Genomic DNA, 22,021 nt, shown 5'->3' on the forward strand with positions numbered 1-22,021 from the left:
AATATCTAGAATTATGCATATGGAGCGATTATTTGACGCAAAATTAATCGTAGGAAAGGCAGACGCCAGACTTAGATTCATTGGAAGAATCCTCTGGAAATGTAGTCAATCGATAGAGGGCCAATACTTGTATATTGATCGTCAGTCTGGGATCTGTACAAAATACGAATTATAAAGGAAACAGAGAAGATCTAAAGGAGAGGAACATGTTTCGTCACAGCTTCATTTTGTAAGCGTGAAAAGTCATGGAGATATTCAGCCAATTCCAGTGGCAGACATTGCAAGAGAGGCGTTTTGCATCACACTGTGGTCTATTTTTACAGTTCTGAGAGCATACATTCCAGCTAGTATATTTCTTCCTCCTATGCAGATCTCGCAAAAAGACTGTGGAGATAAAATTAGAGGGATTCGAGCCCACACAGAGAGCTACCAGCAATCGTTCTTCTTGCGAACCATTCGCGACAGGAACAGGACAAGGTGGAAATGACACTGGTGTGCAAAGTACCCTCTGCCACACGCAGTAAGGTTGCTTGCTGAGTGTAGAAGTAGACTTAGATTTAGAAATGAAAGGATGGAGAAGATACAAAATGTTGGGAGTGAAAACTATGTGGACATGAAGAGAGCAGTAAAAGTCATGAAGAGCATCTAAATCAAGACCTGTCTTCAGGCAGAATACATAATAAGACGCTGCTAGGAAAAAAAATAGTACGCCTGGAAAGACGACGTCCATTTTGATCTGATGACAGCGTACTCTACCTATGGGATAGTTGAGGTACTGCCAATGATTTCGACGTCGTCTGGCAACACAAAGTGCAGTGGCTTAGCTGTCTTTGTCAACCCTTTAATAGAGAATGGTCACCACGAGAAGGCTCATTGTGGTGCAAACGTTTGAAGTAAGCAGACAGAGACACAGTCATGTTTCCTACAGCCAAATGGACGAGTTTGAAAGGGGTCAAATGGTTCAAATGGCTCTGAGCACTATGGGACTTAATATCTGAGGTCATCAGTTCCCTGGAGCTTAGAACTACTTAAACCTAAACTAACCTAAGGGCATCACACACATCCATGTCCGAGGCAGGATTCGAACCTGCGACCGTCTCGGTCGCGTGGTTCCTGACTGAAGAAAGGGGTCAGATTGTGGCCTTTCGAGTGGCGGTATGGTCCTTTAGAAGAAGTGCCACACAAGTTGGATGTGCTACATCAGTTGTGCAACGATGTTGGTATCAGTGGTCGCGTGAACATTCTTATACCAGTAGACAAGGTTTTTGACATCCAAGTAGCACAGACGGCCGCCAGGAAAGTCGTAATGTAAGAGCAGCAGTGGCAGATGGTACAGCTACCACAACACAGACAAGAGGGCTTATGAGCTCAGGCATGTCAGCATGACCTGTTGCGAACCAGTTATTAGCTATGGGACTGTGGGCGCGCACATCTCTAGCTCGTGTCCCACTCACACCGCAGCATTGATGTGCAGGGCTGGTGCTATTATAGGATCACTTGAAAGGTAGAATGACATGCCATGTGCTTTAGCGATGTAAGCAGATTCTGTCAGCACACAAATGATAGTCGTTTGCACGTACTACTTAGACCTAGTGAGCACTGCCTCGCGGAGTGTGTTCGTCCGAGACACGCTGGCCACACCCTAGGTCTTATAGTATGGGGCGTGACAAGCTTCAACTCTCTTTCACATTTGGCGTTTCTGGAGGGAGAACATGCTCTGCAAGGCAGCACGATCTCCAGACTTGTCTCCAATCAAGCACATGTGGGATATGAGGGGATGAGAATGACTCGTGCAACTGATAGGCCAACAACTCTTGCAGAACTATATGAACAGGTAGAGCAGGTGTGGCATTGCATATCCTAGGACAGTATTCGCCATCTACATGATCGACCGGATGCCAGAGCCAACGTCTGCATTGCGACCTGCGGAAGCTACACCACATACGAATATGGGTGTTTCAGCATGGATCGATACCTGGTATCTCATAACCGTTTGTGCTCTTGATCTGTAAATATAAACTTTTCATGTGCCCCATATACACTGTTGCAACAACGAAGCTTGAGCTTGAAACCATCCCGTCTCCTCTATATCTCTTTTGTTATGCAACCTTCCCTTCTACAACAACCTATGAAACCTTCCCTTAGGATTTCTATCTCCTGCTTAATAATAACAAATGAAATCTTCCCTTTGAAATTAAATCTCTTTCTCAATAATAATACAAATTTAAATGCTGCTTATTAAAAGTGATTTACTGATTATTTCGACGAAACATAGAATGTGTCGTCGTCGTGCCCCTCAGACGTAACCTGCAATAACCCGAAACTGTTCCTTACCTTTTTTACTGTAACTGGATCGCCATCTGACTGCTACATCGAACTACGACATGAATATACTTCCTGTTTTACTATTCTCATTAGCTGCTGGTGGGCTGTCATAATAAGTCGCTGTATTTATTACCAAATCTGACGTTATTCTTTGATATCAAAACTGACGTTATTCTTTAATTATTTTGTCTGAAGTTACGTAATTCATAGTTAAACTTTTTCTTGACAATAGTAAAATTTTGCAAAGTTTTACGTTCATCGTTTTGGGCTGGATTATGATCAGTAATGCAATATTGCTGGCAAAATTTAATTATATTCTGAAAACGATTCTTCAAATATTTACTGTTGGCAATGAAATGATTTTACAAACGTTCAAATGGGACTTACTTGTTACAATAATCTTACAACTAGCATTGCGCAAACATACCTTCAGTAGTCTTAACTTTCTTAAAACAAAAAACAAAAAAAATCAATAATATTAGTTCCTCTTAAGATAATAGTTAGCTGATGTCTCTGTACATCCGTTTATAATCTCTTGTAAATCATAGCTGGTGGCTGGCAGGCACACCGCTCCTCTCAACCTCTTGCTTCAAAAAAATGGTTCAAATGGCTCTGAGCACTATGGGACTTAACAGCTGTGGTCATCAGTCCCCTAGAACTTAGAACTACTTAAACCTAACTAACCTAAGGACATCACACACATCCATGCCCGAGGCAGGATTCGAACCTGCGACCGTAGCAGTCGCGCGGTTCCGGACTGCGCGCCTAGAACCGCGAGACCACCGCGGCCGGCTCTCTCGCTTCAGACCTGCTACTGACTCGCTTCACATCTCGCTTACTACTGACTTCCTAGGAACGCTAAAGTGCGGTCTCTCCCGCCAACAATGCTTTCTGGTGCAGACAATCCCTGCTACCATTACAAAATGTATCAATGCGCGGTCTTTCCAGCTCTTTTCTTAAAATATATCCATACGCGGTCTCTCTCGCCCTTTTTAAAATTATACCGATGTGCGGTCTTTCCAGCCAACAATACTTTGGTGCAGACATTCCCTGCTACCACAATTATTTCCAAAATGACAAATATTAATTATCCCTACTTAATCCTATTGATAAAATACAAACATCTTTCATAAATTGTGGTTTGGCAATAGACGATAGAAATATACACATCTTACAAGCTAAACTGAAAGCTCTAAAATGGCATAGTAATTATTTTTCTGGCGGCATAATAAATAATAATAATAATAATAGCCTGTCACTGTTATAGTTTGTTGGTTGTGGCGCAGGTGGACATGGCCAGGAACCGACTGCTGGAGCTCCCTGCGCAGCTGCCGCAGGGCCTGGAGCACCTGCACGCCGCCAGCAACCAGCTGTCGTCGATGCCGGCTCTGGCGCTGCCCGCGCTGCGCAGCCTAGACCTCACCGCGAACGCCCTCTCCGGCATGCCCGACATGCGGCGGCTGCCCCACCTGCGCAAGCTCCACCTGGGCCAGAACCTGCTGCAGCACCTGCGCGGCACAGATCTGGACGCCCTCGCCAGCCTCGAGGAGCTCGACCTGCACGATAATCGGTGAGATCCGTCAGCAAAGTTATTTCACTGTTAGTGGTGTAGAAGAACTGAAGTTTAGCCTCTGTCCATATTGAGATCAACGCTGTTCACACTGATAAACAAGCTGCACGTAAGAAACTTCCTAGCAGATTAAAAGTGTGTCCTGGACCAGGACTCGAGCCCAGTACGCAGTTTTAACCTGCCAGGAAGTTTCATTTCAGTGCGTACTCTACTCCAAAGTGGAAAATTCATTCAAGCTGTACATATCTGACATTGTTTTCATTTTTTGTAACACAATTACTCGTGCTGATTTATAAATCTGAAAACCGTTTTGATCTATTACATTAGATTTCGAAGATGTCAACACAAACTTTTATTTTTCGAGGAATTCCATTTGTCGGAAATTTATTCATCACATTTCGTTATTTTTCATGTAATACTTTAAATTGCCCTGGCTGGAACTCCAATGAAACCGTCGTCGTATACGATTTTTATATACACCTAAATATTTTTGAGTTCATTTACCATTGACTGACGTCATTCAAAGTCTTATTCCAAGCGTCAGGGTAGGACATAGTTCCTTATGGCGAAAGCGGCCAAACAGAAACATTTAGCAGGTCTACTTAATGGTTTTCCCAGTTTCAGTTTTTATCAACATTTATCCGCAGCTCGTGGTCTCGCGGTAGCGTTTCCACTTCCCGAGCACGGCGTCCCGGGTTCGATTCCCAGCGGGGTCAGGGATTTTTCCTGCCTCGAGATGACTGCGTGTTGTTGTATTGTCTTCGTCATCATCATTCATCCCCATTACGGTCGGAGGAAGGCAATGGCAAACCACCTCCACTAGGACCTTGCCTAGTAAGGTGGCACGGGTCTCCCGCGTCGCTCCCCTACGCTCTGTAAAGAAGTATGGGACTCCTCGTCATCATCATCATCCCTATTAACTTACAATTTTCTACTTTATTTTTTACTTCTTTTGGGTACGAGGGGTGTCCATAAAATAAGGTTCCCAATTTCTTTTCACAGAGTAAAACATATTTATTTCATGAATGCGTACATTTTTGGAAAGTTCAGACTTTAACCTATTTTTCTACATAGTCGCCACTGAGATCAATACATTTTTGCATGCGGTACACGAGCTTTTGAATGCCCGAATCAAAAAAATCTGCCACCAAGCCGCGCAGATACCTGAGAACCGCTTCTTCCAGCTCTTCTCTATCGCCGAAATGCGTTCCAGCCAGGTCAGGGAAGAGAAGATAGTCACTTGGGGGGGAGTCCGGGCTGTAGGGTTGGTGTTTGACAATACCCCATCCAAATTTTGCGATGAGCTCGTTAGTGGCTTTAGCGGTGTGCGGTCGAGTGTTATCCTGATGCAAACGCACTCCCTTGGACAGCGTACCCCTCCTCTTGTTTTGAATTACACTGCGCAATTTTTACAGTGTCTTGCAGTGCCCGCCAGCGTTGACTGTTGTACCGGTGGGCAAGAACTCGCACAACAAGACCCCCTTCTTGTCCCAAAACACTGTTGCCATCACTTGGTCGACACTTTGCGTTTGTTTGAATTTTCGCGATCTCGGGGACTCTGGGTGCTCCCATTGTTTCGACTGTTCTTTGGTTTCGAGTGTGCGGTAGTGCACCCAAGTCTCGTCTCCTGTGACGATGGAGTCGGGGTATTCCTCGCCATGAGTTCCGTGATCTTGAAGAAGCTCTTGAGCCGCTTCAACGCGTTGACGTTTGTGCTCTTCGTTCAACATTCTTGACACCCACCTCGCGCAAACCCTAGCATACCTTAGATGCTCCGTCAAAATCTTGTCAATAGAGGTTTTGCTGACATCATGGATCACTTCGGAGAGCTCACCAGCCGTCACTCTTCGATCTGAGAGCACCGCTGCCTCCACTTTTGCGATTGTTTTGTCAGAAACTGACGGCCGTCCGGAATGCTCCTCATCATGGACGTCAGTACGCTCGTTCTCGAACTCTCTGCACCATTTGCGCACATGTTGTACGCTCATACACTTGTCTCCATAGATTTCGCATAGCTGGGAATGGATTTCTGCCGGCGCAATGTTATTTGCAGACAGGAAACGGATCACTGAGCGCAGCTCACACCTAGCGAGCGAAGCGAGGGGGAGATCCAACACGTACGGCTGCCAAGCCAAGACTGAGCTCCGCAGGCAGCTCGCTATGGAGGGGATTTGGAGTGGGGAAACCGCGGTACACTACAGAAACTCGGGATCCATCGTAACAGCGCTTTTCTGAACTGTAACGCAATGGGAACCTTATTTTACGGACAACCATCGTATTGTATGTTAATACGTTGTGGGATATTTTAGACGTTGTAAAACCAGATGAAGCACATTTTTCAAAGTTTAAAACTAGCCCATTTGTACAAAACCTTTCAGTAACTTTCACAAAAACATCATTTGCTGCCTTTTCTGTTCATACTTCCCTGCTTAGCTTTACAACGGAGCTTGTATCATCTTCAAAGAGGGCGAAACAATTAGTCCTGTTCTTAGCCATGTAAATGAAATGGCAGATGGTAAACATAAGTCCAGATCACTAGTGGGCCAACGATCGAACCTGCGGAATTCTCTTCATAATTTCTCCCCAAGCAGTTGATGTGGCGTCCCTCTTTGCGTTACTGGAACAGCCTGGAGGTAACTTTCTGCATTCTATTTCGTAAGTAAGCACTCAATCAGGCATTGATTATTTGCTTATTTCGAGTACTGTTTTGCTTTCTCTCTGAATTGTTTGCACCAATTTTCTCACCTATTTTTAAAAAGTATTTATTAAAAATAGCTGCTACAACTGGACAATTTTTACAACGCCCCCATTCTCTTTAACAAAAATAACACAATCTTCTGTGGCTTCTCTCTCTGTCTCCCTTTTAACAGAATTCCATATTGATTTAACTGTTTGTCTGATATGTCAATTTCAGATAAAACATGCATGCTCCTAGATTTTTTACATCTTTGAGTAATATGTTACAGTACTATTTATTATATGAATGTATTTGTGGGTGATTATCTGTTCTGGCTATTTTGGACAAGTCTTTTTTTTGTGAAGAGTCTCTGATACTTGTAGTGATCCGAGGTATCTTTAATGACTTGCCATTATTACATTTAGTTATCTTTTTAGGGAAACTACTTTAAAAAATGTATACAAATACATTCAGAAATACTTTGAATTTAGAGCTGTCATTAAGCTTATAATAAACTTCAACCCAGTCACAATTTTTAAGCATTCCTTACAATCTTCAGTAGTTTTGTCATTATACAGCATCATTGTTTCCTTTGATTGTTTCTGAATTGTGCCTGGAGCACAGTTATGTAATATGATTAATTGCATAGTGATCTGAAATCAGTTTACTACAGGATTACCTTGTTGTACGAATAAACATGAGACGGAATGGAAGTAAAATTTCAAATTCGTTATTTCAGAGCGGAAAATATTTCTCAAAGAATAAACTCTGTAATACCAGAAAAATGAGATCTTCCGCACTTTTAGTTATAATTGTTGAAGCAAACAACAGTTCGTACTTGGACACAGTCAGTCACATAATGAGATATATAAGAGCAAGTCAAAAAATTAAGAATTTTTAAAGAAACATTTTATTGGGAAAACAATATTACATATAACATCATTTCCCTCCATAATCTATCTCAGTCTTTATGCACTTGGGCCATCTCTTGAGAAGCTTCTTAAGTACATCCTGGAAGCAGCTATGTAGCACTGTGCAGATTCACTCTTGCACTGACTCCACAACCTCCTCATCTGGATTAGCTTGGATTCACAGAGGTGCGCCATCGTCAAATCAAGAATATGACTATGCCAGGAGTGTGTGGCAGATGCTCCAACAGCTCCAGACCAAGATTTTGAATGAAATTTTGTAAATTTGTGGTAAGGTGCTATGGGATCAAACTGCTGAGATCATCGGTCCCTAGGCTTACACACTAATTAAGCTAACTTAAACTAACTTACGCTGAGGACAACAAACACACACACACGTCCGAGGGAGGACTCGGACCTCCGGCGGGAGGAGCCGCAAGAACCGTGACAAGACGCCTGAGACCGTGCGGCCAAGATTTTGAATGAACTGATTTTTTTTTCGAGATGTGTGAGGGCATAGATCATTTTGAAACAAAATCGCACCATTAAAATAAGCTTCTTTCTGCCTTCTGTTTTATATTGTGTTTCAGATCTCGCAGTAACTCACACAAGCTGTGATTATTCACTCTGTAAGTTTTTAGAGTGTAATGAATCAGCAATGCTCCGTTCATACCCCAAAACACTGTAATCATTAACTTACTAGCAGAAGCTTTGCTACTGAATTTTTTCGCTGTAGACGAAAATGGTTGTTTTCCCACCGTGCTCTATTGCTTAATGTGTGGTTCTTGGTTATGAACTCAGAGTTCATCAACGGTTGCTGTGTGAGAGAACGTTTTCTTCTTCAATCACCTTAAATGTGATTTTGACACTGTTTCTGTTCGTCAGTTGACATGTTACCCAATAAGCACAAGCTCTGTGATAGCTTAGAGATTCAAGGATGATGGAAAATGATGAAACGTGACTAATGTTCAACTCGCATTCATTATCATCAGTTTTGGCAATATGATCATCACGAATTATTGTTTCGGCTTTCTTGGTGCTACTTTCAGTTTTTTGAAGTGGGTGGCAGTTGTCTTTAACGGGTAACACATTTTACTTGAGAATGGCTACAGTACCGAAACGATGTAGTATGCGAAATAAAAATAAAACCGAACAACCAGTGTGGAAAACTTATTTCTTTTATCATGAGTGAGGACCCTGCCATGACTAAATTACACTGAAGCGCCAAAGAAACTGGTATAGGCACGAGTATTCTAATACAGAGATATGTAAACGGGCAGAATACGGCGCTGCGGTCGGCAACGCCTGTATAGGACAAGTCTCTGGCGCAGTTGTTAGATCGGTTACTGCTCCTACATTGGCAGGTTATCAAGATTTAAGTGAGTTTCAACGTAGCGTTATAGTCGGCGCACGATCGATGGGATACAGCATCTCCGAGGTAGCGATGAAGTGGGCATTTTCCCGTACGACCATTTCACGAGTGTACCCGGAATATGAGGAATCCGGTAAAACATCAAATCTCCAACACCGCTGCGACTGGAAAAAGATCGTGCGAGAACAGGACCAATGACGACTGAAGAGAGTCGTTCAACGTAACAGAAGTGCAACCCTTCCCCAAATTGCTGCAGATTTCAATGCTGGGCCATGAACAAGTGTCGACGTGTGAACTATTCAGTGAAACATCATCGATATGAGCTTTGGGAGCCAAAGTCCCACTTGTGCACTCTTGATGACTGCATGGCACAAAGCTTTACACCTCGCCGGGCCTGTCAACACCGACATTGGACTGTTGATGACTGGAAACATATTGCCTGGTCGGACGAGTCTCGTATCAAATTGTATCGAATGGATGGATGTGTACAGGTATAGAGACAACCTCATGAATCCATGGACCCTGCATGCCAGCAGGGGACTGTTCAAGCTGGTGGAGGCTCTGTAATGGTGTGGCGCATGTGCATAGGAGTGATATGGGACCCCTGTTACGTCTAGATACGACTCTGACAGGTGACTTGTATCTAAGCATCCTGTCTGATCACCTGCATTCACTCATGTCCATTGTGCAATCCGACGGAGTTTGGCAATTCCAACAGGACAATGCGCCATCCCACACGACCAGAATTGCTACAGAGTGGCTCCAGGAACACTCTCCTGAGTTTAGACACTTCTGCTGGCCACCAAACTCCCCAGACATGAACATTATTGAGCATATCTGGGATGCCTTGCAAAGTGCTGTTCAGGCAAGATCTCCACCACCTCGTAGTCTTATGGATTTATGGACAGCCCTGCAGGATTCATGATGTCAGTTCCCTCCAGCACTACTTCAGACATTAGTCGAGTCCATACAATGTCGTGTTGCGGCGGTTCTGCGTGCACGCGCGGGCCCTACACGATGTTGGGCAGGTGTACCAGTTTCTTTGGCTCTTACCTGAACGATATTTTCCACAGACAGATGCAACTGCAGTTTCAAAGGAATTTATCGACTTATACATATTTCATTAACTAATTTAAGACGGCTATTAACATACTACAGCTGCATTCTATCAATAATATCTATATTTTTTACTCTATTCAGAGTACCAAAAACAAATGATTCCTCTAATTTTGTCCTTGGTACAACGGACAACATGGCACTCAAAATAAAATACTCTGAAATCACTACAAATACGTGGGGCGACCCAAAAATAACCAGAATTTCTTTCTAGAAAGTATATACTTTATTGTTTTCAAATACAACCTTAATCTCCTTCAAAGTACTCTCCATTAGCATTAATACACTTAAGGTTTATAATTTATATAAAAAACAGCTACCAGCCACATGTATGGTTTAGAAAGGTTTATTATCTTCAGACCATGACCGGTTTCGGATTTATCTTTACAAATCCATCTTCAGATGGCAGATTACAAGCGTTCTTAGTTGGACCCAGTTTTGTTTATGTTATTCATTTGCTGCACTGGGAAAGAAAAGAAATATTTTTGTTGTCATATCGGTGATGGTATTTTTACGATAGATTTACTTCTTTTACAAGATCTAATTGCTCAGAGATGGTTTCTATAAACATTAGTAAACTTGCAGGTTAGTGTACTTACGAGCTATGTAGTTCTGCCTGACGAAATATTCGTGCGTTTATGTTTTCGAACGCAAGCTTGATAAACTTTTCAATGTGCACTATGTGAGTGCTATTCCAGTCTATGGATGTCACTTTTAACCTCATCATCTTAATTGACACGCAGCACACACGAATAACGTTTACAAAACGTGGCCCAGCTTCACATTACAAACGAGAACAATATTTGCAAAGAGCTTACAGTCATAACAATGTTAACTTACAGATGCTGTATAGTCGATATGGGTACAGTAAAATATCTCTTTGCTATTGTATGAAATTAATCTAAAACGGAATAAATAAAATTACATCAAAATAAGATTACAAACATTATATGTAGTACAGAGTTACTGTGTGTTACTAATTAGTTGTTACAATAGTAGGGGATAAATTCTAATATATGACATAATATACAATGCACATGTTTTCATTATGCAATTTTTCAATGACATAAAAACAGTTTTTGGGGCCTGTGCTGAATGTGTTTGATGGGATATTGGGCTTAAGTTATTTAAAAAAAAAGTAAAAGTTTCTTCAAAGTTATTTAAGAAGGGGGTGTTAACTGACTCTGTCTGTTCATTCAAAATGAGATCAGGGTACCTGTTTTTATGTGTATGAATCTCAATCTCCTCTAGGAGATTCAATGTGAAACCTTTGTCTTTGAGGTGTAATATTTGCAGGTTGTTTTCTATATTCTCAACTGTATGATTGTTTTCTGCAAGATGGGTGGCAAAAGCAGATTTGCTTAGGTTTTTCAGACGTAGGGCATCAAGGTGTTCCTTGAATCTTGTTTCAAAAGCTCTACCTGTTTGGCCTATGTAGAATTTAGGACATGTATTGTGGCTGGTAGCTGTTTTTTATATAAATTATAAACCTTAAGTACAACAGCCACGTTTCTCAACATGTCGACTTTCGACAAAATAGCGTTAAGCTTACCTAGCCAGGTAATGAGAATGGTACATGCATTCAAAAAATGTAAGATTGATGTAATGAAAACAATTAACAACATAAAATTCAGCAAAAGATGTCTGTTAGAAAAAGTAACCCCAAATTATGTTAAAGTTAAGGTCAATAGTCAAACAAAAGCTGCCAAGCTTGCTAAAGTAAAATGTGAAACTATTTGGATAAAAACAGAAATCAAATTACAATATAAGAAGAAAGATAAGCTGAATAAATCTATGTACAAGCTGCATTTACAATTAGGAAATAGTCTCACACCTCTACAGTTCATATATGTAACACACCATATTAATCATGCTCTTAGCAGAGAACAACAACAAATCTCCTCTAGGCACAAGAAGAAGTTAAAATCCCTCATTCAACTCAAACTAAAGGAACCACTTAACATTGGTGAACAGCAGAAGCACATATTTTATAACAGAGTGGTAAACACAACAGATATTTCTTTCAATCCCAATGAACTTAACCTCTTAGATAAAGGCTTCAAGCATAATATTGCCCCAAGATTAACTAATAAGAACATAAAAGACCTAATAGCAGCTACAAAACTGGCATGTGACACTGCCAAACTTAAGTCTAATGAGAAAAATGTGTTGGCATATAAAGCCAACAAACTCATCACTAAACACATGCTTTCAAAAAATAATATAATTAATAATGAACAAAAAATTCTCAAAGATATCAATGATAAACTTACTGCTAACAAAGCTCTCATGGTAAAGGCTGATAAAGGAAATTCAGTTGTTGTTTTATATGAATCAGAATACATTCAAAAAACTCTTGAATTTTTTCAGTCCAATAACTTCACAGAACTAGAATCAGACCCCACAGCAAAATTTCAAGCTAAACTTCGTAAATTACTCAACAGTGTTGAATCCCTTTTAAATAAATATGAAATTCGGGACTGCATTACTATGAATCCAACTGCACCGAAACTTCGGTCACAGCCTAAGATCCACAAAGAAAATTCCCCCATACGCCCTGTTCTGAACTCAAGAAACAGCCCAGCATACTACATAAGCAGAAAATTAAAGGATCTCCTTACCACTTACTACACGTTCGAACATAGTTATACAGTTAAAAACACAACAGACCTTATAGAACATATCAAAGACATCCACATACCACCAACAGCTAGATTTGCCTCATTAGATATTGTAAACCTATACACCAACATCCCAATAGATGAAACAATTAACGTAATAAAAAGTAACCTTTTAAAACACAAAAAGATCAATCTACCAGAAATATATGAGTTAATAGAGATCCTCACACTCATTTTGTCTAATAATTACTTCACCTTCAATAATAAAGTCTTTAAACAAAATGATGGCCTTGCAATGGGTAGCAGTCTTGCTGGATTATTAGCCGATATTTACATTAACCATCTTGAGCAAAAGTTCTTCTCATCCAATAAGCAAATGAACAGTAAAATAATTTACTACAAGAGATACGTAGATGACACTCTATTACTTTTTGATGGTAACAGCAGTGAAATTGATGCCTTAGCTGAAGATCTCAGCAAATTACACAACAACATCAAATTTACAGTGGAGCATGAAATAAATAATAGCATCAATTTTCTGGATCTCAAAATATCAAACATAAATAACAAACACCATTTTGGTATCTTTCGAAAGCCAACAACTACAGATGTTACCATCAGTAACACATCCTGCCACCCGAATCAACATAAGATGGCTAATTTCCGGTCAATGCTACATCGTATGCATAAAGTCCCCCTCACCCCCACTGAACAGCACAAAGAAATCAGCATAATCAAATCAATTGCCCAAAATAATGGCTATGATGCTTCAATAATAGACACACTATCTCAAAAAACTAAAGTAAAAATTGCTAGCAATAAGTCCTTGCAACAAGCAACAGCCACAATAACTATGAAAGACAAAAAATCAGTAAAATATGTAGCCCTACCATATATAGGCCCACTTTCATATAAAATTTCCAACTTATTCAAGAAGAAGAATGTCATAATTAGTTTCTCTACCAATAACAAACTCCAACAAAGAGTCATATACTCACTCCCACACAATAGCATACCCCATAAAAGATCTGGAATTTATAAACTAAAGTGTAACAACTGTCCTAAATTCTACATAGGCCAAACAGGTAGAGCTTTTGAAACAAGATTCAAGGAACACCTTGATGCCCTACGTCTGAAAAACCTAAGCAAATCTGCTTTTGCCACCCATCTTGCAGAAAACAATCATACAGTTGAGAATATAGAAAACAACCTGCAGATATTACACCTCAAAGACAAAGGTTTCACATTGAATCTCCTAGAGGAGATTGAGATTCATACACATAAAAACAGGTACCCTGATCTCATTTTGAATGAACAGACAGAGTCAGTTAACACCCCCTTCTTAAATAACATTGAAGAAACTTTTACTTTTTTTTTTAAATAGCTTAAGCCCAATATCCCATCAAACACATTCAGCACAGGCCCCAAAAACTGTTTTTATGTCATTGAAAAATTGCATAATGAAAACATGTGCATTGTATATTATGTCATATATTAGAATTTATCCCCTACTATTGTAACAACTAATTAGTAACACACAGTAACTCTGTACTACATATAATGTTTGTAATCTTATTTTGATGTAATTTTATTTATTCCGTTTTAGATTAATTTCATACAATAGCAAAGAGATATTTTACTGTACCCATATCGACTATACAGCATCTGTAAGTTAACATTGTTATGACTGTAAGCTCTTTGCAAATATTGTTCTCGTTTGTAATGTGAAGCTGGGCCACGTTTTGTAAACGTTATTCGTGTGTGCTGCGTGTCAATTAAGATGATGAGGTTAAAAGTGACATCCATAGACTGGAATAGCACTCACATAGTGCACATTGAAAAGTTTATCAAGCTTGCGTTCGAAAACATAAACGCACGAATATTTCGTCAGGCAGAACTACATAGCTCGTAAGTACACTAACCTGCAAGTTTACTAATGTTTATAAAAACCATCTCTGAGCAATTAGATCTTGTAAAAGAAGTAAATCTATCGTAAAAATACCATCACCGATATGACAACAAAAATATTTCTTTTCTTTCCCAGTGCAGCAAATGAATAACATAAACAAAACTGGGTCCAACTAAGAACGCTTGTAATCTGCCATCTGAAGATGGATTTGTAAAGATAAATCCGAAACAGGTCATGGTCTGAAGATAATAAACCTTTCTAAACCATACATGTGGCTGGTAGCTGTTTTTTATATAAATTATAAACCTTAAGTACAACAGCCACGTTTCTCAACATGTCGACTTTCGACAAAATAGCATTAATACACTTGTCCAAACGTCCATTCCAGTGTTCGAAGCACCTTTTAAATTCGTCCTCTTTGATACCTGCTAGCACTTTCATGACACGGCATTTTACGTCTTCCATATCTGCAACACGCTACCCTCTCAAGTCTCTTCCCTCTCAAGTCTCGGGAATAGGAAGAAGTCCGAGGGTGCTAAATCCGGCTAATAGGGCACCTGGGTCAAGGTAGTCATCTTCGTTGAGCCCAAAAACTGGCGAACGCTGAGAGCCGTGTGCGTGGGAACGTTGTCGTGATGCAGGAACCACACGCCAGAATCCCACAAAGCCAGACGTTTTCGCGACAAACTGCTGCGAAGCCGTTTCATAACCTCCAGATAGAATTTTTGGTTTACTGTCTGGTTTTCAGGGACAAATTCAGACTGTACGATCCCTTTTATGTCAAAAAAAACATACCAACATAGTTTTCACATTCTATTTCCCTTGTCAAGCTTTTTTTGGTCGAGATGAGCCAGTGACTTCCATTGTGATGACTGTTGTTTACTTTCTGGGTCGTACCCATACCACCATGACTCATGACCTGTAATGATTTTGTTGAAAAAATGTGGATCATCTTTGAATGCGTCCTTCATTTCGAGACAGGCTCGAACGCGACGATCCCTTTGATCTCCGGTAAGGAGCTTCGGCACAAGTTTTCCTGCCACTCTTCACATCCCCAAATCGATGGTCAAGATGCGCTGAATTGAGCTTCAGGACAACCCAGACAAGTTCTCGAGTCGGTCGATTGTTCTGCGTCGATCTTCACTTATGAGATCACGGATTTTGTCGATGTTGCCTTCACTTCGTGCAGCTGAAGGTCGACCAGAATGGGTCTGATTTTCAACCACCATTTCTCCCTTTTTAAACCGAGAAAACCATTCGTACACTTGCGTTTTACTAAGAGCACGGTCTTTGTAGGCTGTCTGAATCATCGCAACAGTTTCTGCTACGTTCTTGCCGAGCGAGAAACAAGACTTCACTGCCGCACATTGTTCGTAAGAACTAGCCATTTCATCGTGTCACTTCTGCACTGTGCGCACACTCAAAGAACTGCCAAAGAAACCATACTTCTCACTGTTGGGTGACGCCGCGTGGCAGAATGACTCAGCAGAGCTCCTACTATAACCCTCTGGCGGCGCAACCTGCTACTACAAGTACACGATGTGCAGCATTACGATTCCAGTTACTTTTGGGACCCCCCTCTTACAGCTTTTATCTGGGCCAATACAGCTAATGCACAATTGCAACAGTGAGATTAGTCATATTACTGTTGCTAAGGAGGAGAAAAAATTGTTTTTACTTATTGTCCGGCCCTCATAATTAGTAAACGGTAACCCTTGAAGATGAGATATACTGACAGTTAGGAAGAGAAGTGACGCTGAAGGTATATGATTACACAGGTTGGTGAGTGTGGAGTCGCTGGGCGGCGCCGCGCGGCAGCTGCGCTCCCTGCAGCTGCGCGGCAACCGCCTGCAGCACGTGCCGGCCGCCATGTTGCGCGGCGCCCGACTGCTGCGCCACTGCGACCTCAGCAGGAACCACATCGCCGCCGTCGACGAGGACGCGCTCGCAGACACCAGGTGCGCTGCAAGCTTCCTGGCAATCACAGTAACAGCCTTTGTGTGACCAGACTGGAAAATGTTAATATCCACCTTCTATGAAACATGTGAGGCAATACTGTCCCTACGACTTATCTTAGAAACTAGATTAAGGAAAGGCAAACCTACGTTTCTAACATTTGTAGACTTAGAGAAAGCTTTTGACAATGTGGACTGGAATACTCTCTTTCAAATTCTGAAGGTGGCAGGGGTAAAATACAGGGAGTGAAAGGCTGTTTACAATTTGTACAGAAACCAGATGGCAGTTATAAGAGTCGAGGGGCACGAAAGGGAAGCAGTGGTTGGGAAGGGAGTGAGACAGGGTTGTAGCCTCTCTCCGATGTTATTCAATCTGTATATTGAGCAAGCAGTAAAGGAAACAAAAGAAAAATTCGGAGTAGTAATTAAAATCCATGGAGAAGAATGGTTCGCCAATGACATTGCAATTCTGTCAGAGACAGCAAAGGATCTGAAAGAGCAGCTGAACGGAATGGACAGTGTCTTGAAAGGAGGATATAAGAGATTAACATCGACAAAAGCAAAACGAGGATAATGGAATGTAATCGAATTAAGTCGGGTGATGCTGAGGGAATTAGATTAGGAAATGAGACACTTCAAGTAGTAAAGGAGTTTTTCTAGTTGGGGAGTATAATAACTGATGAAGGTCGAAGTAGAGATGATATAAAATGTAGACTGGCAATGGCAAGGAAAGCGTTTCTGAAGAAGAGGAATTTGTTAACATCGAGTATAGATTTAAGTGTCAGGAAGCCGTTTCTGAAAGTACTTGTATGGAGTGTAGCCACGTATGGAAGTGAAACGTGGACGATAAATAGTTTGGACAAGAAGAGAATAGATGCTTTCGAAATGTGGTGCTACAGAAGAGTGCTGAAGATTAGATGGGTAGATCACATAACTAATGAAGAGGTATTGAATAGAATTGGGAAGAAGAGAAGTTTGTGGCACAACTTGACTAGAAGAAGGGTCTCGGTTGGTAGGACATGTTCTGAGGCATCAAGGGATCACCAATTTAGTATTGGAGGGCAGCGTGGAGGGTAAAAATCGTAGAGGGAGACCAAGGGATGAATACACTAAACTGATTCAGAAGGATGTAGGTTGCAGTAGGTACTGGGAGATGACGAAGCTTGCACAGGATAGAGTAGCATGGAGAGCTGCATCAAACCAGTCTCTGGACTGAAGACCACAACAACATGTTAACCCTTTCGCTGCTGTGGACGTGTGTACACGTCCTGCTACGGCATTGCCCGGTTGCTGTGAACGTGTATCTGCGTGCTACTCATATTTTCCTGCAATGCTATGGGCCTCCGCTGCAAATGAGTTCCTTACATATCTCGATAAATAAAAAAAAATAATGTATTTATCATACAGCATATGTGCTATCATTTGAAAAAAAAAATGTCGTTTCGATATCTTGAATCGTTTGTGAGGTATGATGATAGTTATGACCACATGATTCTCAGTGCAGAGAGACGTGAATGGACATGTGACGCGCGACTACTCAGCGGATATAAAACCCAATAACTCGAGAACGCAATGACATCCCATTCTGCTCTCAATTTTAAATATACGTTCAGCATAATTTACTGATACGTTTGAACCAAAATCAACCATATTGAAAATTTAAGCAATATGTTTTTACCTCTGCAAAATCTTTAATATTTTGCGCAATGTTTTATTAATTTGGTACAGCGCAGTAGCTATGGCATATAACAAAAACAAATTTAGTCCTCATTTGAGCAAAGATATCAGACGGTAAGGTGTGATAAACCAAATATTTTCACCAAATAGTTTCCGAAAAGTGACTATTCAGCGACTATTCAGCGGATATAAAACCCAATAACTCGAGAACGAAATGAGATCTGGAGAATGTGATGGCCAGGGCAGCAGTCGAACATTTTCTGTATCCAGTAAGGCCCGTACAGAACCTGCAACATGCCGTCGTGCATTATCCTGCTGAAATTTAGGGTTTCACGGGGATCGAATGAAGGGTAGAGCTACGAGTCATAACACATCTGAAATGTAACGTCCACTGTTCAAAGTGCGGTCAATGCGAACAAGAGGTGACCGAGATGTGTAACCAATGGCACCCCATATCATCACGCCGGGTGATACGCCAGTATGGCGATGACGAACACACGCTTCCAATGTGCGTTCACCACGACATCGCCAAACACGGATGCGACCATCATGATGCTGGAAACAGAACCTGGATTCATCCGAAAAAATTACGTTTTGCCATTCGTGCACCCAGGTTCATCGTTGGGTACACCATCGCAGGCACTCCTGTCTGTGACGCAGCGTCAGGGGTAACCGCACGCATGGTCTCCGAGCTGATAGTCTGTGATGCTGCAAACGTCGTCGAACTGTTCGTGCAGATGGTTGTGGTCTTGCAAACATCCCCATCTGTTGACTCAGGGATCGAGACGTGGCTGCACGATCCGTTACAGACATGCGGATAAAATGCACGTCATCTCGACTGCTAGTGATACGACGCCGTTGGGAACCAGCACGGCGTTCCGTATTACCCTCCTGAACCCACCGATTCCATGTTCTGCTAACAGTCATTGGATCGCGACCAATGCGAGTAGCAATGTCACGATACAATAAACCGCAATCGCGCTAGGCTACAATCCGACCTTTATCAACGTCGGAAACGTGATGGTACGCATTTCCCCTCCTTACACGAGACATCACAACAACGTTTCACCAGGCAACGCCGGTCAACTGCTGTTTGTGTATGAAAAATCGGTTGGAAACTTTCCTCATGTCAGCACGTTGTAGGTGTCGCCATCGGCGCCAACCTTGTGTGAATGCTCTGAAAAGCTAATCATTTGCACATCACAGCATCTTCTTCCTGTCGGTTAAATTTCGCGTCTGTAGCACGTCATCTTCGTGGTGTAGCAATTTTAATGGCCAGTAGTGTAGTTTCCGCCGCTTGTGACACAGCTGCGAAATCTATACTATGTGATCAACAGTATCCGGACACCCCCAAAAAACATACGTCTTTCATATTAGGTGCTTTGTGCTGGCGGCTATTACCAGGTACTCCATATCAGCGACCTCAGTAGTCATTAGACATCTTGTAAGAGCAGAATGGGGCGCTCCGCAGAACTCACGGACTTCGAACGTGGCCAGGTGATTGGGTGTCACTTGTGTCATATGTCTGTACGCGTGATTTCCACACTCCGTAACATCCCTAGGTCCCCTGTTTCGGATGTGATAGTGAAGTGGAAACGTGAAGGGACACGTACAGCACAAAAGCGTGTAGGCCGGCCTCGCCTGTTGACTAACAGAGACCGCCGACGGTTGAAGAGGTCGTAATACGTTATAGGCAGACGTCTATCCGGACCATCACACAGGAATGCCAAACTGCAACAGAATCTACGAGGTGCATTCAAGTTCTAAGGCCTCCGATTTTTTTTTCTAATTAACTACTGACCCGAAATCGATGAAACTGGCGTTACTTCTAGACGTAATCGCCCTGCAGACGTACACATTTTTCACAACGCTGATGCCATGATTCCATGGCAGCGGCGAAGGCTTCTTTAGGAGTCTGTTTTGACCACTGGAAAATCGCTGAGGCAATAGCAGCACGGCTGGTGAATGTGCGGCCACGGCGAGTGTCTTTCATTGTTGGAAAAAGCCAAAAGTCACTAGGAGCCAGGTCAGGTGAGTAGGGAGCGTGAGGAATCACTTCAAAGTTGTTATCACGAAGAAACTGTTGCGTAACGTTAGCTCGATGTGCGGGTGCGTTGTCTTGGTGAAACAGCACACGCGCAGCCCTTCCCGGACTTTTTTGTTGCAGTGCAGGAAGGAATTTGTTCTTCAAAACATTTTCGTAGGATGCAACTGTTACCGTAGTGCCCTTTGGAACGCAATGGGTAAGGATTACGCCCTCGCTGTCCCAGAACATGGACACCATCATTTTTTCAGCACTGGCGGTTTCCCGAAAGTTTTTTGGTGGCGGCGAATCTGTGTGCTTCCATTGAGCTGACTGGCGCTGTGTTTCTGGATTGAAAAATGGCATCCACGTCTCATCCATTGTCACAACCGACGAAAAGAAAGTCCCATTCATGCTGTCGTTGCGCGTCAACATTGCTTGGCAACATGCCACACGGGCAGCCATGTGGTCGTCTGTCAGCATTCGTGGCACCCACCTGGATGACACTTTTCGCATTTTCAGGTCGTCATGCAGGATTGTGTGCACAGAACCCACAGAAATGCCAACTCTGGAGGCGATTTGTTCAACAGTCATTCGGCGATCCCCCAAAACAATTCTCTCCACTTTCTCGATCATGTCGTCAGACCGGCTTGTGCGAGCCCGAGGTTGTTTCAGTTTGTTGTCACACGATGTTCTGCCTTCATTAAACTGTCGCACCCACGAACGCACTTTCGACACATCCATAACTCCATCACCACATGTCTCCTTCAGCTATCGATGAATTTCAATTGGTTTCACACCACGCAAATTCTGAAAACGAATGATTGCATGCTGTTCAAGTAAGGAAAACGTCGCCATTTTAAGTATTTAAAACAGTTCTCATTCTCGCCGCTGGTGGTAAAATTCCATCTGCCGTATGGTGCTGCCATCTCTGGGACGTATTGACAATGAATGCGGCTTCATTTTAAAACAATGCGCATGTTTCTATCTCTTTCCAGTCTGGAGAAAAAAAATCGGAGGCCTTAGAACTTGAATGCACCTCGTACAGCAAGTACTATGACAGTTAGGCGGGATGTGAGAAATCTTGGATTTCATGGTCGAGCGGCTGCTCATAAGCCACACATCACGCCGGTAAATGCAAAACGACGCCTCGCTTGGTGTAAGAAGCATAAACAGTGTACGATTGAACAATGGAAAAACGTGGTGTGGAGTGACGACGAATCACGGTACACAATGTGGCAATCCGATGGCAGGGTGTGGGTATGGCGAATGCCCGGTCAACGTCATCTGCCAGCGTGTGCAGTGTCAACAGTAAAATTCGGAGGCGGTGGTTTTACGGTGTGGTCGTGTGTTTCATGCACCCCTTGTTGTTTTGCGTGGCACTATGACAGCACAGGCCTACATTGATGTTTTAAGCACCTCCTTGCTTCCCACTGTTGAAGAGCAATTCGGGATGGCGATTGTATCTTTCAACACGATCGAGCAACTGTTCATAACGCACGGCCTGTGGCGGAGTGGTTACACAACAATAACATCCCTGTAATGGACTGGCCTGCACAGAGTCCTGACCTGAATCCTATAGACCACCTTTGGGATCTTTTGGAACGCCGACTTCGTGCCAGGCCTCATCGCCTGTCATTGATACCTCTCCTCAGTGCAGCACTCCGTGAAGAATGGGCTGCCAAGAAATCTTCCAGCACTCGATTGAACATATGCCTGCGAGAGTGGAAAGTGTCATCAAGGCCAACACCATATTGAATTCCAGCATTACCGATGGGGGACGCCACGAACCTGTAAGTCATTATCAGTCAGGTGTCCGGATAGTTTTGATCACGTAGTGTACAATGTCCAAGGTCTCTGCTATCGAT

General features: G+C 42.3%; 1 protein-coding gene across 1 annotated transcript in view; it reads left to right on the plus strand.

Annotated features, from left to right (window-relative positions):
- LOC126160280 (protein artichoke) overlaps positions 1 to 22,021 on the plus strand; it is a 171,612-nt gene that overhangs the window by 98,439 nt on the left and 51,152 nt on the right. Inside the window, exons 7-8 of the mRNA XM_049916897.1 lie at positions 3,612 to 3,895; positions 16,277 to 16,456. Coding sequence (XP_049772854.1) covers positions 3,612 to 3,895; positions 16,277 to 16,456 — 464 coding nt within the window. The remainder of the gene's footprint in view (positions 1 to 3,611; positions 3,896 to 16,276; positions 16,457 to 22,021) is intronic.

The sequence above is a fragment of the Schistocerca cancellata genome, chromosome 2 (genome assembly GCF_023864275.1).
Source record: "Schistocerca cancellata isolate TAMUIC-IGC-003103 chromosome 2, iqSchCanc2.1, whole genome shotgun sequence".
Taxonomy (NCBI): Eukaryota; Metazoa; Arthropoda; class Insecta; order Orthoptera; family Acrididae; genus Schistocerca; species Schistocerca cancellata.